Below are 23,578 nucleotides of genomic sequence, written 5' to 3'. Positions count from 1 at the left end.
AAACAACAGGAGAGGGAGTGGCAGGAAGAAAAGGGCCACAGCTCCACAAGTAGAGAGGGAACCACAGCGGAAGAGGGGGGAATAAATGAGCGGGGAGGGAAGGTGAGATGAAGGGGGAACGGCGGCGCATCCACTCAGAAGAGGGACGGCCAACAACGCTCTGTTAACGTAGCCAGTCTTTAGTTTCCTGCAGAGGTCCCGCGAATTCCATCGATGGAGACTTCAAAAATGTCTCCATCCTTTGCTAATTTCTCTTCACAGTTTATCTACACTTCCCTCACCCCCCCCCCCCTCCTTCCACCCATCCATGCGTCCCAGAGGACACGTAGCAATAGATGCAGAGGAGGCAGGCGGGGAGGAGATCGAGGTTGGTGGAGGTTCTCGGTGGGAGATGAAAGGAATATGTGATCAGAAGCTCTAACCTGCAGCCAGCACCTTTGTCTTTCGCCCCTTCAGCAGTTTCTGCACCCGGCAGAGCTGCAGGTGGTTCTCGTGGCGCCGGGTATTGTTCTCGATGCGCTGGGACACGTCGCACACCGCAGTCACCGCGCCTGCAGACAAACAAGACACAAACATTTGCGTTAACCATACGGGCGAGGACACTCATCGAATGAATCTTGTGGCAACAGTTTTTAATCTACATAATGCCGTTACACCTTTATGTGCAAAGTCGCAAATCACCATGAAAGAAGCTGTGTGAAACTGTAAATAAATCATTTGGGTCAGTATTTAATCTGCTAAAAACATATATTCCTGTCACAATGTATGCTCTCATTTCATTTCTTTGTTTATTTAGATGGGACAGTGTGTATTAATGAACACTGCAAACATGAGATATGAATACATCCCCATTTCATCCCCAAACAAGAAACATAAAATGATTAACAATACAAGTTCATAAAAAACATCATAAAATCACAATAGACCAATAAATAGAAAAGCCAAAACCATATAAATGTGTACAATGTACAATCATGTATACACACGTGTATATATGATTGTACATGTATCGGTTGTATAAACATAGAGTTACACACACAAGGGAGATCCTAGACTGAACATTACAGATGCTCACAGGTTTGTTTGTCTCCAGTCTCTGGTGTACCAGTCCATTAATTAATTACAGGGCTGGCCTAATGGTGTTATAGTTATATCAAGTTAATAGTTATATCAGTCTCACACACGTTGGAGAAGTTCCACATGCCCCCCAGAAACAAAAATCAACCTAAAAGCAATGTAAACTCTGAATGCTAAATAAAATAAATCACTGAGTTTCCTCTCTTTACTGGTGATGTGGATTCCCCTTCTGAGTATGTTTAATTGTGAAACACGTTCTTCGATGAATTCTTCTAAATCCTACATTTTTATGAGCTTTTTACTCTAGTTTTTAAGTATTTTATGATTCCTTTTGGAAGTGTAGAAATTACGACCAAAGTACCATATCAATTAAACTACTTATCCACTGGGATGACTTTACAGAGTATTATACTAAAGACAAAGTTCCTTTTGATGGTTTAATAAGAAGAGAGTCTCAAATATGAGAGAGACAGAACTAGTGTTGCCGCTACAAACTAACTGTGGCACAAACATCAACTCCACCAAAAACACAAAACACACCAACTAAAAGAACATGAAACAAGATCCAGCAAAAATCTGAATGAAGAACCAACTGGATACTGAAGCTACACTCACACCACCATGTTTTAGTTTATAACTCTATGCCTTTGTGTCAACACAACTCTGGAGCTTTGGAAACAGCTCTGTGCCTGTTTCAGTTTGAAAACTCCTGGTTGAATTGCAGCCTGGATGGGCAATCGAGGCCTTTGAGAACAATCACATAGACGCCCACTGTTGCCCTCTGATTGGCTCTCATCAGTGCTACTAGTGCTGAAAGAAAGACACATGGATAATGAACGTGTTACTGACCTTGGTTTCTTTGCTAGCAGCTGTTTTTTTTTGCATTTTTAACACTATGCGGCAAATAACAGTATTGTTCTGTTCAAACCAGCTTGATGCACAATGTGTGTGTGTGTGTGTGTGTGTGTAAATTATCATGTATGTATGAATCTCTAAGTGTCAGTTGATTTTATGATGATGGCTGTTTAAAGATGTAAACGGATCAGTGTGACACGGTTTGAACGCTGTGGAAATGGACGGGACAGAGAGCGAGCAAACAGAATCAACAAGCACGCTCTCATTCTCATTTCTCTTTGTTGGCAAGACATTTGACAAAAATGGGTTTATCACCCATTAATACTTAACATACCAGTCCAGTGATCAAATGCTTTCACAGACTCGCACATTCTTTCCTGTTGCTAAAAATGCAAATGATTTAATTACGCTGAGGACAGATATGCTATGTTGAAATTATAACGCTAACTATGACAGTAATTAGCTGACTTCAGCAGTTACTGATTCATTTCTTAATTGATTAACAGAAACATATACACCCAGAGACTTTTATTGCATGCTATTCTTCAACTCTCCATTTTTTAATTTAATTTCATTGTTTTTCATCCTTATCCTATTGAATATACTTTCTTTCTGTCTTGTCTGTGTGAAAAGGTGGTGTTGAGCTCTGTCAAAGATACATTCCTGTTACCCTTTGGCTTCAGACAAATAAAGTTTCTATTCTACTTACAGGTAAAGGTGTTAGCTACAAGTTTAATTCTTCCCGGCCAGTAGGTGAGCTCCGCCTCACGTGACATCAACGTACTAATGCTGTTGGCGCTGGGATCATTTCATGCCGACGTTGCCAACGTAACCAGATGTAAATATTTATATATTTTGGACCCGTCAAAATTTATACAACAATTATTTATATACTATAATTTAAAAAAAAATCTGTAAAATTAAAACTTTTATTCTGCACCCCTCTAGATGTTATTTGGATGTATTAAAGCAGAAGTAAGCGGTCCGGTCGTTTTGGCTAACTTTTTGTCAGCCGATGGAGTTAGCAGCCCCCGCCCTTGTCATGGATCTATTGGTCCTTGTCCCTACAGTACGTCACCACATTCACGCGCATCCCTTGGCTGCACACACAGCCCTTCATGCCGTTCTCTCTCCTCATTGGATAAAGGTTGTAGGATACAAGGAAAGTTTTCTCCTCGGTTGTGATTGCTGTCGGAAGATATAACTACAGTGTTTCCTCTACATTCATTTAGCAGTGGCGCACCGCCACAGCTAAATCCTAGCCGCCCCTGCTTCAAATTCTTTCTTTTTTTTTTTTTTAAATTGTCGCTAATCCACCACCGCCACATGCCTCCACCTTCACAGCAGAGTCCTGCACTGCACCTCGCGAGTAGCTACTAAGGTAAACTACAGATAACTATCTTGCTCAGTATCTACTCTTTGCACCCCCTCTGCACCTCGATGACAGACCACAGCCTGTTTTTCCGCAGAATCATTGAACTCAGGTGACAGAATGACAACAGACTCAGGACAGATCAGTGGTCGCTGTTGCCGGTGTTTTTTTTTTTTTTTAATTAGCGGGTTTGATTCTCGTGTCGGACGTCGCGCTCAGTGCTGGTGGAAAAGAAAAAAAAACTAAAAAGTGTGTGTCAGTCCGTCGGGCTTATGATGATGTTATTGTAGCGCATACAGTAAGTTTAACAGGACATATCCTCTACTGCGCTGTAACATAAACGTGCATAAACTCCCCCTCCTCTCCGCGGCCGTCCGCTGGTGCGAGTGGGAGGAGGGGTAACGGCGATGACGGCAGCGACACCGACAACGACGAGACGGCAGAACGATCCTGTGTAGGAGCTGTCCGTGCGGTTACTTAACCAAAAGTCTCCTGAAGAAGGCCCAGGTTATCAAACTAAGAGAAATATGACCTGTGGTAGTTTGTTTGAATAGCAAAAATACATCATGACATGAAGTTGTCATGAAAAAAAAAAAGAGATGTTGATTCGGTGGAAACCCGGCTTTACAGGTGCGCGGGGGGGGGTTTCCTAGAGGAAACACTGAACTATTTAAGACTTATATTAACACAAACATTCAGCTTACTTCTGCTTTAATTTTGAAAAATTAATGAATTAATTTGATGAAAAAGTTGTAGCTATAACCTTTAAAAAACAAAACAAAACTGTTAAACCATGACAACAAAACATATCCAAGAAGGCTGTTCTTCTTCTGGTAATACACTAAAGTGTGTGGCAGCCCACAGATGGCCCACAGGTAAACACAAACAGGCATGTGAAGAAGTGGAGACCTTTGTTTTGGAGGCTCACTCGGCATCGGGGCCTGATTGTGCTTGATTTCATCAGCGAGCGCTTGCAGAGAGTTTAACCGAGTTGTGCAAATTGAAATATCCAGGCAGTCCTGATTGGGCCTGATGGTCTGCTGAGTGGGTCCGGCTGTGGCTGTGTGCTGTGTTTCAAATGTTGTGTTGGGGCGCCTATAAGCATGGTAGTATTAATTAGAGGGACGCTCGTCTCCACCGCGGGGGCCCCTGTAGCTTAGAACGCGGGGCCCTGCTGCAAATCAGCTGAGCTGTCTGTCTGTAATTGCATTCAGACAACAAGCAGCCCCCAATAAGCACAGCTCATTTGGTTAAACAAACCTATTTCCTCCATAGTGTTGACCACAACATCACACCATTCCCACCTCAGCTCCTATACAACACCCTGCTGGTTTACAAATAGTGAATTGATCATAAAAATACTTATTTGTTTTTTCTTTTCTTTTAATTGGTTTTTATTCTATCTTATTTGTGTATTTTAATTATTTTTTATTCCCTGCTTGTTGCTTATTGTGCTCCTCTGATTGCGATACATGCTCGTTCTTGTTAAAGAGGAACTATGCAAGATTTGCACCTTAATTAAACAGCTTTGGAGAAAATGTGATAATTAAATGACTTGTTCCAGGGAGAATGGAGGCTCTCTGCCTTCCACCTAGCGTCTCTTGGCCGAAAACCAACCTTGCAAGATCAACGCCTCTGATTCGGTGTCCCAGATCTCGTCTCACAAGAAACCTGGACTGCTTTACGGCACTACGATACAAACGCGCCCCATAATCTGTAATCTTTTGTTAACGTTACCCACCTCGGTAGACATCGCTCCATGGATTGCCTTCTCACCGGCTTCGTTGAAAACAAATGCACATGGCCGGGGGGAGGAGGGAGGAGGGTTAGCTGTGAGTTTTTACGACAGTCAAATATGACTTGCATAGTTCCCCTTTACGTCAGTGACTGTCTGGGATGAATGGTGCTTTCTGATTCTGATTCACTACCGAAACTGTAACTGTACAAAGGTCAGTTCTGGTTGATCTGTTGACACTGTGACTGGTGGCAACAGCATTTGACTGCAGGCCCAACATTTCTGTTCTGTAGAAACACAGATGCAAACAATCTGTGGCCTCACAGGATTCATCAGACCAAAATGCTGCAAACTTCATTGGGGTTGGGTGATTTGTATCTATTTTTATCAGTTTATTGTTGAAATAACAATAGGGTCATGGTTTGTGTCCCTTTCCTGTTTTATTTTGAACTTACGGGGAAAAAACTCAGCATGGACTCACGCAGGGCACGAACAACAGACAAACTGACAAAGGACGATGGGAAAACACTGAGGTGAAATACACACAGGAGAAACGAGACACAGGTGGTGCAATCACACAGGTGAGACACGAGGTAATCAGAGGAGGGAGCGCACAGGAAGACAAGACACTGAACTTCAAAATAAAACAGGAACCAAAGGGACGAGACACACAGACCATGACAGATAGGACTGTTAGCTATGTAGTTATGACACGGGCTAAGTTAAAAAACAGAACTCCGTTTAAATTATCTGGTGAATCAAAAGATCAGTGTTTTGATATAACACCATGGATGTATGAAGCTTTAAAGGTCTAGTGTGTAAAATCTGTCAAGGTTTATTGGCAAAATCTGAATATACTACCAATGAATATATTTGTATAGGTGTGTATAGTCCTCCCATTAAGCTGGCCAGCCCCCCCCTTAACATTTCCATGTTTCCCACATTCTGTGTCATAAACTATAAACTGTTTCCCTGTCTGTAACAACATTGCACGTCTGCCCGTCCTGGGTGAGGGATCCCTCCTCTGTTGCTCACCCTGAGGTTTCTCTAATTTTTCCCTGTTAAAAGGGTTTTTCTTCAGTCGATGTGAGGGTCTAAGGGCAGAGGATGTTGTTGTGATGCCATGTAAAGCCCTTTGAGACAAACTGTTTGTAAAAACGGGCAATACTGTACAAATAAAATTGCTTTGCCTTGCCTATAATAAAATCTGTTTGGTTTTCGTAGCCTTATAATTCTTCTTTTATATATACATATATAGCAAGGGTCTTGCTTAGAGAGTGTTGCCATCTTGCGCCGCCATGTTTGTACGGAATGGAAAATCCAGCCAACCAGAGAGCGCGTTTCAAGAGTTTCACGGTCATAAATAAACAATAGAATTATTTATTAGATAAATAATAGAATCGCAATGCTAGACGTCACTGTTTTCCCCTCATTTTACACACTGGACCTTTAACATCATTAGTCTCGTGCAGCCAGCCCACCAACACAACAAAATCTGCTCATGGAAGATACAAAATACATGTCTGCTCCACCTACAGCCAGATGACTTGGTTGTATTTCAGATTTTAAAACTGTGAAGTCAGTGAGGAGCTGAGTAAAAACAGAGGTGAGATACCGTGGAAATCAAACAAACCTCCGGAGGCTTTCTCTCGGGTGAGGGACGATCAGCGCTGGCTAAAAATTAAAAAGCTGCTACCTGAATGTTTTGCACATTGATAATTAACATGGGAGTTTAGCAAAGACGGGCGCTGTGCCACTTACTGGTGCAGCCAAATAACTTTTTCAAATTCACACACAAATTTTCACTCTCGTATGCAGTGAAATATTCACTGTGGAGCTGTGATGGAAAAAACCCACTAGAGTTCAGTAAAGAAAGGAACTGTGTGACTTTAGCTGATACTGATCCATTAAACTATGTCTGGAAAGGCCCCAGTGATGATCTTATTATGGAAATATCACTTCCTGAAGGCTCTTTAACATATATTTGGGTGTTTGTCTTGCCTTCCGGCCCCCAAAATGTGAGAATTGACAAAAATCTGTAATGTGCAGACTCCCTAGGTTGAAATCCATGCAGTTTTAGGATTCAAATTTGCATAATACCACCCTGGTACCAGTAGAAGGGGTGGGGCGGGGCAAGCAGTGGTTCATTTGCATTTAAAGGGACAGGCACTGAAACCATCCGTTCTGAACAGGGCTGTTTTGAGAGGATGAAAAGAGCTGTGATGTTTGATCCTTGAGGTATTTTGACCAAAGCATGTCACAGACATGTCTTTAAGACACCTGGGAACTATTTTAATTTGTGGAAAGGGGGCAGAATATGTCTCCTTTAAGTGTTGCTCAGGACATCTCTTATAAAACCTCAAAACGTTGTAAGGAGGTAATGAGCCTGGTACAATCATTCAACTAAATACACAGAGAGTTAAACACTGATTTATTTAAACCCTGACGATGATAGTTCTCTAGTCTTTACCAAATAAGAAAACACTCACTTTGTTTTCCACAACTCTAACTCTAACCCTTTTGACATTTGACAAAAAACTCCAAATGTGTTAACGTTCAGTGTTTTTTAAAAACAAATCTGACTTGAAAAGCGAAATAACTACAGGAAAATGTATCAAACTGTGAAGAAAAGAAGTGAATAGCCAATGTAGCGTTCCCTTATAGAAATGTATACAATACACAACTTAATTTTACACATTTCTTACCAGCCAAGAGACAGACAGCCACACCTGTTTGACCTCTGTCTATTTTTTCTTTCAGTGATTCAGCGATTAAAACTAGCTGATTGTTGCTTTCCTTAATGACTGTTTTCCTTCTTCTGATCATATAATTAGATTTTCATTAAATTAATCCTCATTTGTTATCCTTATTTTCTTTGTTCAGCCATTGTAAGAGTTAGTTTTAGGTCTACATAGGTTGAACAAATGTGAACTGCTTCACACAGACAGGTTAGCTGGCCAGTGAATCTGTCACTTTAGCTGTATACTCTCTTTGACAGAACACTAACTTAACTTAACTTTATGTTAGTGACTGCTTGTGATTTCATGCAGTCATTACAGACACCCAGTTCATAAAAATGTCAAATTCAATTACTACTATTTAATTTCCTGGGTGGGTGATCACCATTATGTTTCCTTATTTGACAACAATACAGTGGCATGGATGGAAATCTTGACAGTTTTCTACACTTAAAACAACAAACAACTGTCAATGTAAATCCATCAAACTGATTAGTTTGCTGTCAGTGGACAAACTGCGTTATTTTAAAATGTATCTGTAAAAAAAAAAAAAAAGACTCTCTCAAACTGCATCCCTTACTTTTTTTGTACAAAGCTTTAAAATCTTTGCCCCAGAACAAATAGGCAAATCATCAAAATAGAAGCATCCAATTACTGTGTGTCAGCTATAATAATTGCTGTAAACATTTAGAACTGCATCATTAACGCGTCCAAAATAACAACAAACAGATGGATTCTAATTTCAAGCTCAACTTTCCTGCTTTTGTTCTGAGCGCTGAAACTCGGCAGATGAACTTGATCCTCAGGGTGACTTGTCTACACTAAAATAATCACGGCCTAATTGGCTCGCTTAACTTCACAACAATTACAATGTAAACCAAACAAGGCATCCGTGTAGACTTTTTCCCTTTGTTGTACGTGTTTGGAATATTTTCCATTGCCTGCTTAAGAAAAACAACAGCTCCTAATTACAGTATTCTTGGACTGAGCTCTGGCTGAGGCATTAATAATACATCTAGCCCATTACACATTCCGAAGTCAACTTCCTCTTCTTACAGCTCTTTATTCCTTTTATTCACTATTTAGAGTATTTGGCTGTGGTATGAGTGCTGTTAACTTTTAATGTTAAATCTCTGACAGAGCCTGATAGTTGCCTGTAGTGTGGTCAGGCTTGGTTTACTGTACGGTTGCTGCAGTCGGGACTGGAGCGCGATGTTAAAGCTTTCCCGATGAAAAAAAAAAATCCTAAAGTGATGTAATTACAACAATTAAATTCAACCTGAGAGCGCTGCCGGGGAAAAAGAGGGAAGCTTGGGGGAGAGGAGGGAGAAGAAAAGACAAAAAAGCAGAAAGGCAACAACAAGAAAACAATAACAACGGGAAAGCCTCTTGTGATTCTATTTGCTTAATCAGATACAACGTGATTTGTCTGGTATTTCCTTTTTAAAATTATTCCCTTTACAACACAACCGAGCTGACTATGTGAAGTTTTTTTTTTCTAAACATACAGAACCCCACTCCACCACTCCACCCCCACCCCTCCAATAAAAAGCATCGGAGTTTAAAAAAAGGATCTCTAATGAGAAGAGGAAGAGGCGATGGTGGAGCACATTTAGATATGTACCTTCATCTTAGAGTCAGGGGCTGTTTTAATTTGTAAGCAAAGGCAGCACACCAGCAATGAGATTTTAATTGATACACATAAATAATTCCTTGTGTACATCCGCACTTGAGTCAGATTTGCTGTTTATTTGACGATTGAAATTAGTCATTATCGGGATTCGTGTTGATGTTCGAGATTTTATTTATTAATATAGCTCCCGCTTAATATCCTCTGATCCGCTCCCAATTAATTATGTCAAAATCCACATCAAACTCCAACTTACACGCATACCGAGCTTTGCCTCGCTTTCATTTCTCTACTAGCCAAGCGCTGCTGTGACAATAATAACAAATGAGGAATGAGAGGCAAAAGGAGCACTTTCCTTTGTTCCTCAAATGAAGATAATGAGAGCTGTCTTTCACTATGAGTCTGACTGGTGCGATGAAAGTCTTCACAGGTTGTTGTTTTTTTCCTTTTCTTTTCTTTCTTCTTTTCTTTTTTTTTTGCTTGTTTGTTTTTCTGGCCTTTATTCTAAATTGTACAGCCTTGCCTAACTCTCCTGTGCTCCAAACCGCTTGTTACAAGTTGGAGGAATTCCTCTGTGAGCGAGCCAGAAATCTTTGCGACTGGTGATGCAACGCACATCATCACACACACACACACACTTGTTGTTAAGTTGCTACTGAAGGACCTCAATGATCCTGACTAGAGTGGAGGGGGGTGACAACATCGACCTCGGAGCTTGCACGTGCGCAAATGTGCACGTGCAAGCTCCAGACTCATCCCTCCACAATAAGAGCGCTCAGGAGGAATGTGAAAGTTGTGTGTGATTATCGGAGCTGCAGCATAATAATCAGAGAGGAAACTTACTTGAAAGCTGCTGGAACTCTGGGTTGTCTGGACTTGTGTTGGCAGCCATGTCTTGTAGGAAATGCTTATACCTGTGAGAAAAGAGAGAAATAAACACAGTCACTGTTTGCTAAAAGAATATCTGTGAGAAAGAAAGACGCAGGTTAAACTTTAAAAACTTGGTCAAAGTAAATAAAGCGACTTTTCATTTCTGTTAACAGTGTTTTCTTTGTCCTGTCACTGCAGACTGAACCTCGCAGGAAAACATCCAACAAAATGCAGCTCGGAGGAATCCAACAGGCCGGAAGGAAAATATATAAACACACAGTGTCTGATTGAAGCTCCTGAATGATACAGATGGAGAGAGCGGGTTTTGCTTTGAAGCGGAGTTGATGGTGACAACCTCTGACGGATACAGCTGTAAGATCATGAGATGAGGATCTGCACTGGTTTTTACTTGAATCCTCAGACACACTCGCTTGGCAGAAAACAAATGAAACATTGACTCGGACTCCATCCAGAGGTTAGAACTGGTGAACGAACCAAGATGAACCATTTTTAAAAAATGGACGTCAATGGACATCACTGTCTGAAAAAAAAGTCTTACTTATGATGTGACGAAACTAAATCAAACTATTTATTTATTACATGGATCCCCATTATCTAAAGATAGATAACCAGCTTAGATAACCAGCTAGTCTTTCTGGTCCATAAACTCAAAGGTAGAGTCTGTAGGTTTGTTCGCTGCAGTTTGTAAACACAACATTCATGGCTTAAAGAGATAGTTCAACATTTTGGCAAATTGGCCCATTGCCATAATCCCTATAGTCATAGCAGTAGGTTCGTTAGCTTTAATTGCCGGTGCAAGCTATTTTTAGAACGGCAGAGCAGAGCCGTGAGCTGCTCAGAGCTACGCTACGGAGGCTGATGGAATTTCTTGGTTTCACTCATCAAATGCACAATCCAACAACTCCAAAACACTCTGGTGGACAAGTTGTGACCTGCACATTCACCACGCTATGAGATAATAACGGAACGTTACGTCACACAGAGTTGTTTTAGAGGTAAATTCATGCAAAACCGCTGATGCGCGTTGCGTTCAGGGACAGTTTTTCAGCAAGCAGTCTCTGTATTTACCTCGAAAACGGCTCCGTTTCGTAACGTTCCATTATTATCTCATAGTGTGGTGAATGTGCAGGTCACAACTTGTCCACCAGAGCGTTGTGGAGTTGTTGGATTGTGTATTTGATGAGGGAAACCAAGAAATCCCATGAGCCTCCGTAGCGTAGCTCTGAGCAGCCTGCCGCTCCGCTGCGCCGTTCTAAAAATAGCTTGCACCGACAATTAAAGGTAACAAAGCTACTGCTATGACTGTAGCGATTATGGCGATGGGCCAATTTGCCAAAATGTTGAACTCTGCCTTTAACTGTGCATGCCCCCTGCCCCTGGCAGCAGTTGTCAGGACTGACCCATGTTCTACTGCTGTTCACATGGATGCCTTCTCCATTTCTGCGAACACAGTCACCACTACACGAGTAGAAGCCCTGGATTTCGTAGCAAATTAAGCACCAGCGGACCGTCACGTAGGCATACTGCACATACTGTATATTGGTATCGGTTATCGGAATCGGAAATTAAGTGGTGGACAGCACCAGCATATCGGATGCATATCGGATATCGGCAAATATTTCAATATCAGACATCCCTGGAAAAAAAACTAAAAACAACCATACAAAAATGTCATTTAAAATAACAGATGACTGCAACTATGTTCCAAGTTTCCTCTTAAAACAGTTCTTTTCTCTGGTGGTTTGAATATCCCTTGGAAGCTTTTTCCATGAACTTGCGGCCCCATACAAAACAGTTTTCTGTGAGAAGTTGGAGTTTGGATGGGGGTAAAGACAAGTGCCCATAGCTGCCTGCATGGCTCCTCTAGTTAAGTGGCATGTGAATGAATCTCTCTAAAAAAAAAAACTAAAATGCAATCTGCTTGAAGTGCAATGAAGGAACTTATTGTGCCAATTTTAGTCTCATCTAAAGTAACAGTTGTGAAGCATTAGCCTCCTCAGAAATCTTTATCCTTTTCACTGGGATAATGTGACCTTGAAGTGCATTGACAATTGACATTGATTTCCAGTGTCTGTCTCTGTCTTCGCAGCCCTGTGTTTGTGCAGTCTGGGCTTGTTTGAGAGACACAGCGGTGCCAGTGAGAGAGGCCATTAGTGACAAGCTAGCAGACTGTACACCGCCGCCACTCGTCCATTTGGTGGCACGAGTGGGACGAGATGTGTCGGGGTGACAACTGTGTGGTGTGATGGTGTCTGTATGTAGTGTACTGTGTGTAGAGAGTGTCAGAAAACACCATTGTGGTTCTTAAAGCTGCACTGACAAACTTGTTTGCTCAACAGGATTCTGACAACTTTATTATGTCACCTAAATGGGAATTGACAACCTTTTATCATTGTATTTAAGGGCTGCAACAGTAATGATTATTTTCTCAATTAATTGATTGATCACCTTCTAATATAAAATGTCAGAAAACAGTGAAATGTGACCACTTCGATATCCCAAAGTCCTAGATGATGGATTTAAAGGAGAACTAGTCGCTTTTCCTCTGTTTTGCTGTATTGTCAGAATAAAGCAGTATGCCACATGTGGCCGACAGTATGGCCTCCTTGCTATTGTTTTCTTTGTTGGTTGACTTTTATGAGGATCCAATCCATGGAGCGGTGGATAACGTTGTTTATTACGAAGTGTATATTTTTGTAGTCTTATCTGTCATTAACAAGAGATTATGGGTTACGGGGCACCGGGTCGGAGGCGCTGATCTTACAAGGTTGGTTTTCGGCCAAGAGACGCTAGGTGGAAGGCAGATAGCCTCCATTCTCCCTTTAACAAGTTACAAGTCATTTATTTAACCATCACAATTACTCAGAAGCTGTTTAATTAAGGTAAAATCCTGCATAGTTCCTCTATAAACTGCTTGGTTTATTTCACCCAAAAGCCAAAATGTTAATTTGAGTTTTTTGTATATCTTTTTTGTATATCTTTATTCTATTCTTTTATATAGTATATGTGTATGTATAGTATATGCATATCTTTTGCATATAGTATGCATATCTTTTGCACTAGAATATTTTAATTCATTCTATTTTATTTAAATTTTTAATTTTATTTTTATCCCCCCCTTTAAACCATTTTTGGTACCTTCATGTTTGCACCTGACACCAAGACAAGTTCCCCGTGCTGTAAACTGACCTTTACTGCTCTTGGCAATAAAAACAGTTCTGATTCTGATTAACCAGCAAATATTTGGAATGATTGCTTGAAAAATGGCAAAACTGATTAGCAGTTAATCAGTTTGGTGATAAAATAATCAATTACTCATGACAATTGCTGACTCAAAGCTCCAATTAGTGATACATAGCTATGCACTGTTCAAGTAGATGGAAGTTCATGCTTTTCTTAGCTACAAAATAGATATTTTCATGAGAATAAATACTAAGAATACTCGTTATTGCTAATTGTTTCCGCAATGTTTCTCTTTAATTATGATAATACATCATTCACAGCGTCGACTCGGCACAGCTCCAGTTCAGACCACCTGCAGAGAAGCCAGCCCACACTCAGCTCATGTGAACATCCATCACATGTGACATGATAATATCAGATTAACGCACAAGCAGAAGAATCAAAGTTGTGGATCTCATCGCGCTCGGCCTGTCAGCTGGATGACAACAGAGTGGGTTCTACTACCAGCGTCTGTTTAGTCAGTTGTGCAGCGTCAGTGTGGTAGAAAAGAAGTGTGGTGTAAAAGTTTGTGTTGTGAATAATCTGGTCAAGTGTGCGCTGCACTACCGTGAATTTGTTCGCACAGCAGTGGGTCTGTGGGTGGCAGAGGAGGAAGGCATTGTCGACTACTCATTAGAAATGAAACGGAAGCCAAAACAAGCTCCAATTATGCCGCCTTCAATTAAGAGACACTTAGAAAGAGAAATAATTTCCCTTCTTTCTCATCTTGTCTCATCTTGTAATAACAAATACATTACAGGTATTATTAGCAATGCCCCAATCCACCCCCCCCTTTTTTTTTCTTGTTAGGGAGCGGAGAGGGAAAAATCTAATTAAAGCAGCCGCGCAACAAAAAAGCAACACTCAACGATGATCATTATTACGGCACATTTCAAATAATGTAAACGGAACTCTCTCATTTAGCTGTCCTGTCCCGCTCATTAGCGGCAAAGCAAAGAACGGGTAATGAGACAATAACGTAATCTGAGCCATATTTATAACAGTTCAGATATTCTAATGAAGAATGCAGCTTTTAGAAAGCGTGTGGCTGTGCGCTGGCTGAGGGGATGCGCCCGCCACCGCCACCACCACCGCTCCGCGCTGCAGCTAATTCCTTTGTAATATGCAGATGATATGCGGGGCTTTTCTCTCTTTCTCTCTCTCCTGTCAGACACGTCGGGTCATTTGGGCATTTGCACACACGTCGGTAAAGAAAAAAGCGATGGAGGAAATATCTGTCTAATTATTTTGCTACCCATACATGCATTAAGGATTCAAATTTGTAATTAAGAGACAAGAGGCGCTGGCAGGCTTCTGCATGGGTTAGTGAACATGGCATGGGCTTGTGGGTAATTACTCAACTTAAAAGCTTAAAAGCAAAGGAATGCACACTTGTGGTAAATACAGAAGGACGAGAGATACTCCACTGTCCAAACTTAAGCAATTAATATGTAATATGGAGGGACTGTGAAGAGCGCCTTATCTCTCTTCCAAAAGGGTGATTAAAGGAACTCTGTAAACGTGGACGTTCGAAAAACACTTCAAACTCCAGAAGGACGGCGGCTTTTGTTTCTGTGTGCCGCTCCATTAGGCATCATGAGGCCAAATCATCTTCAAGGGGCCCGCACAGGACCATGTGACACAAGTTTCTATGCCTACCCTCGTATTCATGTATTTTTTTTTCATATTTATTTCTCAGTTTCTTAATTTTATTGTGTTGTTCAGCCAAATACAACAAACAAAGTTCTCCTTTCTTTCAAGTGTGGATGACTGGAATGACTCGTGTAACCTGTTTGGGTCCATCCACGGGCAAATGGACACCATGAAGTGGCCTGTAAATGTGTGGAAGTGCAATTAGGCAATTTTCAGAGAGTAATATTGTAGGGAAACAAGTATATGACTGCTGAAGGGAGGGGTTTATAACATAACTGCCTCATTTATATGATTATGTTTATCATATTTTATGTTTTATATAACATGTTGCTGCTGCTAAACAAAAAAACAAACTGAAACTACTCGAGATAAACTATTTTCTTTCTGAAAACTAAATTTCCTCAATGTTTTATGTCTTTTTTTATTCAATTTAAATTGTTTATGGTGTCACTGTACATGGAATAATGCAGGAAAACAGCTCAGCAGCTGATGCAGACTTGACTACGGAGCCTTGAGCTGTGGAAACATCTTCCCCTGTGGGTGTGGGAGATGCCCTCTCCATGGTTAAGAGTAAAGCTGGTGAAGCTCATTGTTAGGCCCGGCTTTGGTTCGTCTTGAACCACTCCTTACTGATGACACTGGAGGCCTAGACTGCCAAGAGGCTTTCCCATGATGCACTGAGCTCCTCTCTCCTCCACTCCCCTCTCCATCTGTACTGATTCATATCCCATTAATACATGTTCCTAACATTGCTTCTCTCTCTCATAGTTTGGTGCTTTCTTGTCTGTCTCTCTCTCCTGATGCTCTGCAGGTATTTCTACCTCAGGAGCTGTAGAGTCTGGATCTGTGACTGTGGACCACCTAGTGCCCCCGAAATCCTGCTCCACACCCACTGCTACAATCATTATTATTAGTCTCATTATTAGTCATACTACCTGCCTCATCAGTTTTTATTACTGCTATTGCTATCATCATTATTATGATGCATCTTCATGAGGTATCATTGAGTCTATCTCCTTCTTTCTGCTCCCCATCTGTCTCTCTGATTGTCCATGAAGTTTGGTTGCAGCTGACAGTTTTTCCTTGACATTGATGCTCATGTAGGAATGTTGGGTCTCTATAAATAATATTATGGGACATGGTTATGAAAAATTATATATATATATATATATATATATATATATAAGTAAACTTGAATTGAATAGAACTGAACCAAACCGAAGTGTCCCCCCACCCTTACTCAATAGCAGCCCATAGTTTGACCTTCTGGAATACAAACATAATAATAAAAAGTTTGAATAATGCTGTGGTCTCTACAAGTGGACGTTATTCTGCAAGGACAGATATTCTTGCGGAAAACAAACATGTCGCCTGAAACATTTAACTGCCACGTTCAGCATGAATGTATGTGTGACTTGGCAAATACTTCAATTAAAACTAAATCCACGTCGCATGAAAACATAATCCAGTTGAAATTAATTGAAGGGGCCTAAATGCAGTTAATTAATATTGGACACGTTGGTTTGATTACATATATAAAATACAATAATAGACAATAAGAGGTTTAAGAAACTGAATGAGCATTTACACTATTTACATTTGAGTATTTACAGTTCATATTCAAAGTAATGTTACATCATATATAGAATGAGGTGTGTATTGCTCTGATGTCCTTGTGTGGGGCATATACAGTATCAGGTCAGTCAGGTAAACTGGAAGCGTAACAAAAAAATGTAAAAGACTCAGATGTAGAGACCTGTAGCATCAAGCGAAGGCGTCAGTCATCTATATTCAATTTCCTACAGAATACATCTGCTTTTACAGTTCCGCTGAAATTTCAAGGAGACAGGCTTGGGCACGATGCACCAAGTACATCTGGGAAGTCTGAAAGAGCCATTTGATTAAATTGTTTGACTCATTATTGTGCCAACAAGTGGTCTCAGGCCCGTCTGTACTGGAGAGGGTCTCTAGTGCACTTTACGAGAGCTGAATGGAGCCTAATCTTTTAAAGTGTCTAAATTAAAAAATATATTGTTTTCATGATGAGTGAATCCACCTCTTACCAAAAACATTTAATGCATTAATTCATCCACACAGGTACCTCGGACAATTACTGATTCAATAATGTTCACATTCAATAATCACAGTCTTGAACTCGTCCTCTCAGCTTTAAAAATGTGGTTTCTTCAATGGAATTAACTAATGATTCACCACAAAAACAGTCGCACGCCATAATTGAGGCGCTTTGTCTCACTGTAAGGCTCACTTCAAACCTGGCAATGAACCGCCGGGTTGGCAGACAGACAATGCCACGCAAATTATTAACCTGAACTACAACTCAATACCTGTAGACCACAGAGAGGAGACATTTAAGAAAGAGTCCCCTTTTTTTCAAAGAAATTAATCAAAACTCCGACCTTGTGTTGGAGAACCGCGCTGTGTTCGGCTGACGGAGACAATGGAGCTACCATGAGCGCATAAAAAGCACTTAATTTGAAAATCCAACTATCACAAATTAAAGACAAAATCAATCACGGTCAGTGCAGCACGCGGCCGCATACTTGTAACTGTTTGAAAAGTATGACAATGACCCAGAGACCTCTGGAGATGTACGGCCTTTACATATAGCATGCTAACTCTCTACAGTATCCCCCCCCCCGCCGGGCCGTTCCCTTGTTATACTAAATGGTGCTCAGCTTAGAGCAGATATATCCCAAGGCCTCCAATTGCTGGCACCTCTATGAGAGCTTCATCTCTATTATTGACACAGACATGGCCAATACAGGCGGCGAAGGTTGCTATTCACTGCCACAATCAACTCAAGACCCCATCACTGTCATAATGGTGGGCTCAGTGGGGAGGACGCCAATCCAGCCGGCTCTAGTGAATGCCACTTAATAAAGGCAATGATTTTATTCCTCCCCCGGCAGCAACATAAGTATCCACACTCCAGGCCGCGCTCGCCATCCATCATCCTTGAATGGCGATAAGTGACAACAATTTCCCCGCTATTCCCAGCCACGGAGCCGGAGCAAGGTAAAGGCACCAGCCGCGGATGATTATCTATAGCCAACGCACTTTAAAATCATCATACAATTAGACACATCCCTCGAGTCTCCTGGTGAACAGATGAATCGATGATGATGATGGGTGTGACGCGGAGGGAGAGAGAAAAGGGAGGGGAGGGGGGGTCGAGTTGGAAAGAGCGAGGCCGACTGATTATGTGTCAGAGTCAAATACGACAGAGTACGAGATGGAAGTTGCGTTGATTTCCCCGCTGGTCGGTTATTAAGACGAAACCCCCGAGGTGGGGAAACGCCGGGTTTTTCTTCTAGATCAGCTGACCGGTGTTTGGTTCAGTCAACTCAGTGTGTTTGTTCTGAGTTTGTGCGTGATGAATGAAAATAAAAAAAATAAAAAACAGGCAACAACTATTGACTACCTATAAGTCACCATGGCAACAGGCGACTAAAGTGCAGAGCCACCATTTTAATCCGGTGGAGCTGGAAATATCAATGTGTGACAAAGCAAACGTTGGAGTCCTACTCCATGTTTCATTGTGCTTTTAAATGTGTTTATCAGCTGTAGCTCCATGAGGACAAAGTGCTGGTGGCAACAAAAGATGATATCGAACAGATACGATATAAGTGCAGCGATTTTGGTTATAATTCTGGGTCTATTTTACCTTAAATACCACGGTGTTCAAAAACCTTTGCTGCAAGATGTTGCACTACCACCACCAGCGTATCAGACCATCCCAGAGCCGGTTCAGACCTCCATGGGGCCCTAGGCAAAATTCTGCTAAGGGGCCATCCTAACTGAACCCCAAAAACTTTCAACAGTCGCACCTGACACCCAGTGTTTCCACTCATCCCCCCTTTAAACATATTGCACTGTTGGTCTAACTAAGAATAAATTCAGAACAAATCAAACTAAATGTGTAAACAAACAATCATACAGTCTTACATGTTGGGCATGCATGTTAATGTTTGAAATAACTCACCATTAAATAAAACTAAAATATAGATAAGCAGGGTTTCCCCCAGTGTATTATAAGCCTGGCGGGCCGCCAGGCCTTACTTGCCCCCCCGCCAGGCTAAACATCGTTTATTAATTTTTTTTAATCAGTTTTTATACTCAATAAACACGTGATCAGGTGTCTTTTTCATCACCTGACAACGTTACAACTTCGTCGCACATAACGGGACACGTCACGGACATCATGCTCATCAGACAATAGACAGCATCAGACCGCTGCTTCACCAGCTGAGCGAGAGGAACGCACCGAGTCCACATTAACGTGAGCCGAGCAGCGGCTCCAGAGGCTCAGTCAGCTGCTGTGTTAGCTGTTAGCTGTTAGCTGTTAGCTGGTAGCTAGTATCTGGTAGCTGTTAGCTGTTAGCACGTCGTCCCCTGCAGCGTCAGAGCTCCAGACTCCTGTGAGCCGCGGGGCTTTCACCTGATGTGAAAATGATCCATTGTTTCATTTTTCAGTTTGTAAAGTTCGCGATCACACACGTTTGTTCTAGTAGATCCGTGAGTGTCACGTTTCCATGACGACTGACCGGAAAAAGAGCGTGGTACGTCATGTGCACGTGACTCCAGATGTGTAAAAAAAAACAAAAAAAACAACCCATGGATGATGGATCTATAAATCCATGGAAATAAGGCTAGACTTTAACAATGGAGACACCAGGCAGTTGTTTTTTAGTTTTTAATGCAAACAGTTGATGTTATTTATTTAAATATTTTTTTATAATTATAATTATTAGGCCTACTTTTTTTGTGGTTGATTGAACAGCATTTCAAGAGTGCCTTTCTGTAAGACTCTGCTATAGCTGGTGTTTAAATATGTTACATAAAGTCTTATAATAACAGATGTTTCTGATAATATTTTAAAATTTCTAGTCAACTTTTAACATTGATCTTAAGGCCTTATGGAATCACACCTGCTAAATGCTACTGCTCCATTAATGAATCTGTTCCCTACAGGGCCCTGCCATCGGTCAGGGTCAGGCCCCTGTCACAAAAAAACACGCTTGGGCACCGGTGGCCCGCCGATGGGCCGCCAGTGCCACCCTACCACCGGGCTTAACCAGTTTTCTGGGGGAAACCCTGGATAAGGCTACTATTAATTCAGCTCCATCAAATTGGCTGCACTTGACACTTTGACATACTTCAAATGTAGGTAATTATGTATATTATTATTTATTATATTATTATTTTTTTTAGCACCATTGTCACAATATTTCACAAGTTTTATTTAAGTCACTAAGATATCTGCATCTATATTTGCCTGTATCCAAGCAACCAAATTCAATCTTCAGTCAATATTTATCCATTACTTTCCATTTTGTATAAGTGCAGTTGTAACTACACTACAACAAAAATTATAGAAGCCAGCAATACGCACAGAGAGACTGGGGTTCACCCATGGGCCCATCGCTCTGTTGATGCAGGTCAAACACGGACTATTCCCTCCCTCCCACTCTCCCACCCGGAGAGGAGAGTTACCTGACTGCTGTTCCTGCAGGTCATTGTCTTTAAAAATAAGCGGAGTTATTCCCCGAGGGATAACTCCGCTTCATCGTGGCGTGCTAAATGCTGTCTGAATCCGGTAGGCCAACACGTGCCTGACGGACGGTCACGTCGTCAGGTTTTTGTTTAGTTTTTTTCACGGGGCCTCTATTATTTTTGCGGGGCCCTACGCAACTTGCATAGTGTGCGTATTGGGTGAACCGGTACTGGACCATCCCCACCCCATCCTCCCATGTTCTCAATAAGCAAGGTAGCCTGGTGAAAGAGACCAATCAACACACAGGAAGTACAGCTGAAGCTCCATGTACACAAGAGAGCATAAGAAAATAAAACAAATCAAAAAAAAAAAAAAAAGAAAGCCACAATCGACTACTATGCTAATGCTAATGTTAGCAATATTTGCCCTTGCGATTCATAATAACGCCAACAACAAGTTAGCTACCTTTTTTGATTGCAACATTATTGCGTACCGACAAAAGGGGTAGGCTACGTGGTGTTAAACTTATACAATCTATTTCTTTATTATACAATAACATGGGGGTTTATTCTTTATGGCCTTTTTTGACTTTTTTTTTTTTTTTTTTGGCTTTTCCACTTGCACTCGAGCGTGACGTCCGACATGAGAATCAAACCCGCTAATTTGAAAAACACACCAGCAACAGCGACCACGGCTCTGTAGCCTACTGAGACATTTGTTATTCTTTTACACAAGTTAAATGTCTGCTGTGTGGAAAACAACACTGTGGTCCATAATGGAGGTGCAGACGAGTGAGTTTGAGATACTATGAAGAACTCAGCTGTGATGGACCTAAACCGAGTCGAGTCGAGCCGAGTAGAGCTGTGTAGTGGAAAAGGGTGCAAAGTAACTGGTAGACTATTATTGTGCGTCCGCCCCAATACTGAAGCAGTGGCGGAAATAATTTAGTCGTGGCGGGCCGCCTTGAAAAAAATGCATGTAGCGGAAACCCTGTACTGTACAGTACCTACTGAAAACAGACGTGTAACATTATGTTGCCTTCAAGTTACTAACAATAGTGAGAAAAAGAAAAGCCTATTATGAGTCCAGCTGAACCTTAGGTCTCCATGTCAATAAAGCCAGACCAGTAGGCTACTGACTCTGGGTTGGACTGAGACTTCTGCATGTGTTTTCAGTTCAGCACACTGGGCGCCCGTAAATGTATTGCTATCTTTAACACCCTTAAACCAACTGAAATACTGTGACATTGATTTCAGGCCAGATTTCTTGCTAGTCAACCCCTTTTCTGTTGCCTCAAGATAGCGATGCACCTCACCACATTTAATTTGGAGACCAACGCACCCCTTCGGCATTTGCTGTTTAAGAAACATGGGTGCCTGGCTGGAAAATGACATCTGTCTGAACCTAGCAAAGACACCTAGTGCTGGGCGCCAAAAGGGCTGGTTCATTTTCTCCCTTTGGATAAATAAAAGCTGACATTTTGCGAGTGCACTTGTTAATGTTTATTGTGCTTATTATAAATGAGCGTTTTCATATGAGGGAGAAGAACTGCTGTTTAAATTAAATTGTCTGTGACCTAATTGTTTGCACAACTATAACCAGCCCTGCTGATATTCCAGCTGCTGCTGCACCAACATGTATCAGCTGCCTGTTAATTCTACCATTGACAGCATATGTTCCTTCTCTCTGTTTCTGCTTTTAAAAAGGAGGATGAGAGGAGCTTGTGTAATTACAGAAGCTCAATACAACCCGACTCCACCTGCTGATTCTGTATTCAGCTCTCCGACGGTATATTCGGCCTCTCTCTTCCATGTTGCACCCAGCTGAGCCTGGTTGCGCCTGTGGTCATTAAAAGGAAAATAAGAAAAAAGCTCATCATCATTTGTCTTTGAGTCTTGCCATTTTGCTCGTATTTGGAAGATTTATCCCTGTATGTTATGCCGACATACATGCAAGCTTAACCAATCCCTGCCCTTCCCTTGAGATTCCCACAATAAGCTATACAAAGTTTACATTTTTGAAAAAGACAGCGCTGATATCAGACTGGTGTTCTGTCTTGGAGATTTGTGGAGGTATCCCATCAGAAGCAGAAAAAGGTGAATTAGTGCATCACAATCATTTTTCCATGGCTTGGAAAAGCTGCGCTGAGGAGATCTGCCTTATCCCAGAAGCGTGGGAACATGGAGAGAAAAAAATCAAGGGGGGAAACTGCTCCTTTTGTTGTACGGGGAGAAAGCGAACATAAATGAGATATACGGTAAAGCGCCTCCGATGTGAAGGCGAAAGAGTCATCTCGTCTCACAGGCAACTTCTCCCTCGCAATGATGGATGGATGGAAACATTTGGAGTGCTCCGCCGGAAGATGCGGAGAGATGAGAAGACGAGCGGGGCCCTAATTAAGATACAAGCAAGCAGCTTGATAAACCAGTGTCATGATATCTGCTGCATTGGAAGAGTACGTTTCAGCCCATTTCTCCTCCTTGTTCCACTAATTAACAAGCGAGATCAAGACCGCATGAAATTACAGCTAACAAAAACTAGTGTCTCATCAAAGGGATTATGACAGTTTCTGGACAGTCTGAGCAACGGCATAGGCGCTACATCAAATAATAATAATTACATCTGTCAGGGAGACTATATACATTGTAGCGGGCGACTGATGAAAAGAAAACAACTTAACAGCGGAAACAGAACTCGAGCATGAAATCCGTGACCCGTCGGCTGGCGGTGCTCTCGACGGTGGAACGGCAACACGTCCGTAAACACAACGCTGAGGTGTGCACGAGGATCCCATACAACGTGAAGCATCAGTTACAGTACGTACAGACGGCTGAAGATGTACTGGAAATATTTTCTGGTTGTCAAATGAAGACTCGCACACATCATGTTC

General features: G+C 41.6%; 1 protein-coding gene across 1 annotated transcript in view; it reads right to left on the bottom strand.

The window, feature by feature from the left end:
* The window catches only part of arhgef39 (Rho guanine nucleotide exchange factor (GEF) 39), a 67,303-nt gene that overhangs the window by 22,938 nt on the left and 20,787 nt on the right, over window positions 1–23,578 (bottom strand). Inside the window, exons 5-6 of the mRNA XM_083999444.1 lie at window positions 10,251–10,321; window positions 423–551 (exon numbers count right to left, since the gene is read on the bottom strand). Of these exons, the coding sequence (XP_083855570.1) occupies window positions 423–551; window positions 10,251–10,321 (200 nt within the window). The remainder of the gene's footprint in view (window positions 1–422; window positions 552–10,250; window positions 10,322–23,578) is intronic.

Source organism: Trachurus trachurus (genome assembly GCF_905171665.1).
Source record: "Trachurus trachurus genome assembly, chromosome: 23".
Lineage (NCBI taxonomy): Eukaryota > Metazoa > Chordata > Actinopteri > Carangiformes > Carangidae > Trachurus > Trachurus trachurus.
The sequence above is the reverse complement of the archived record's forward strand: the minus strand, read 5'-3'. Positions and strand labels throughout refer to the sequence as shown.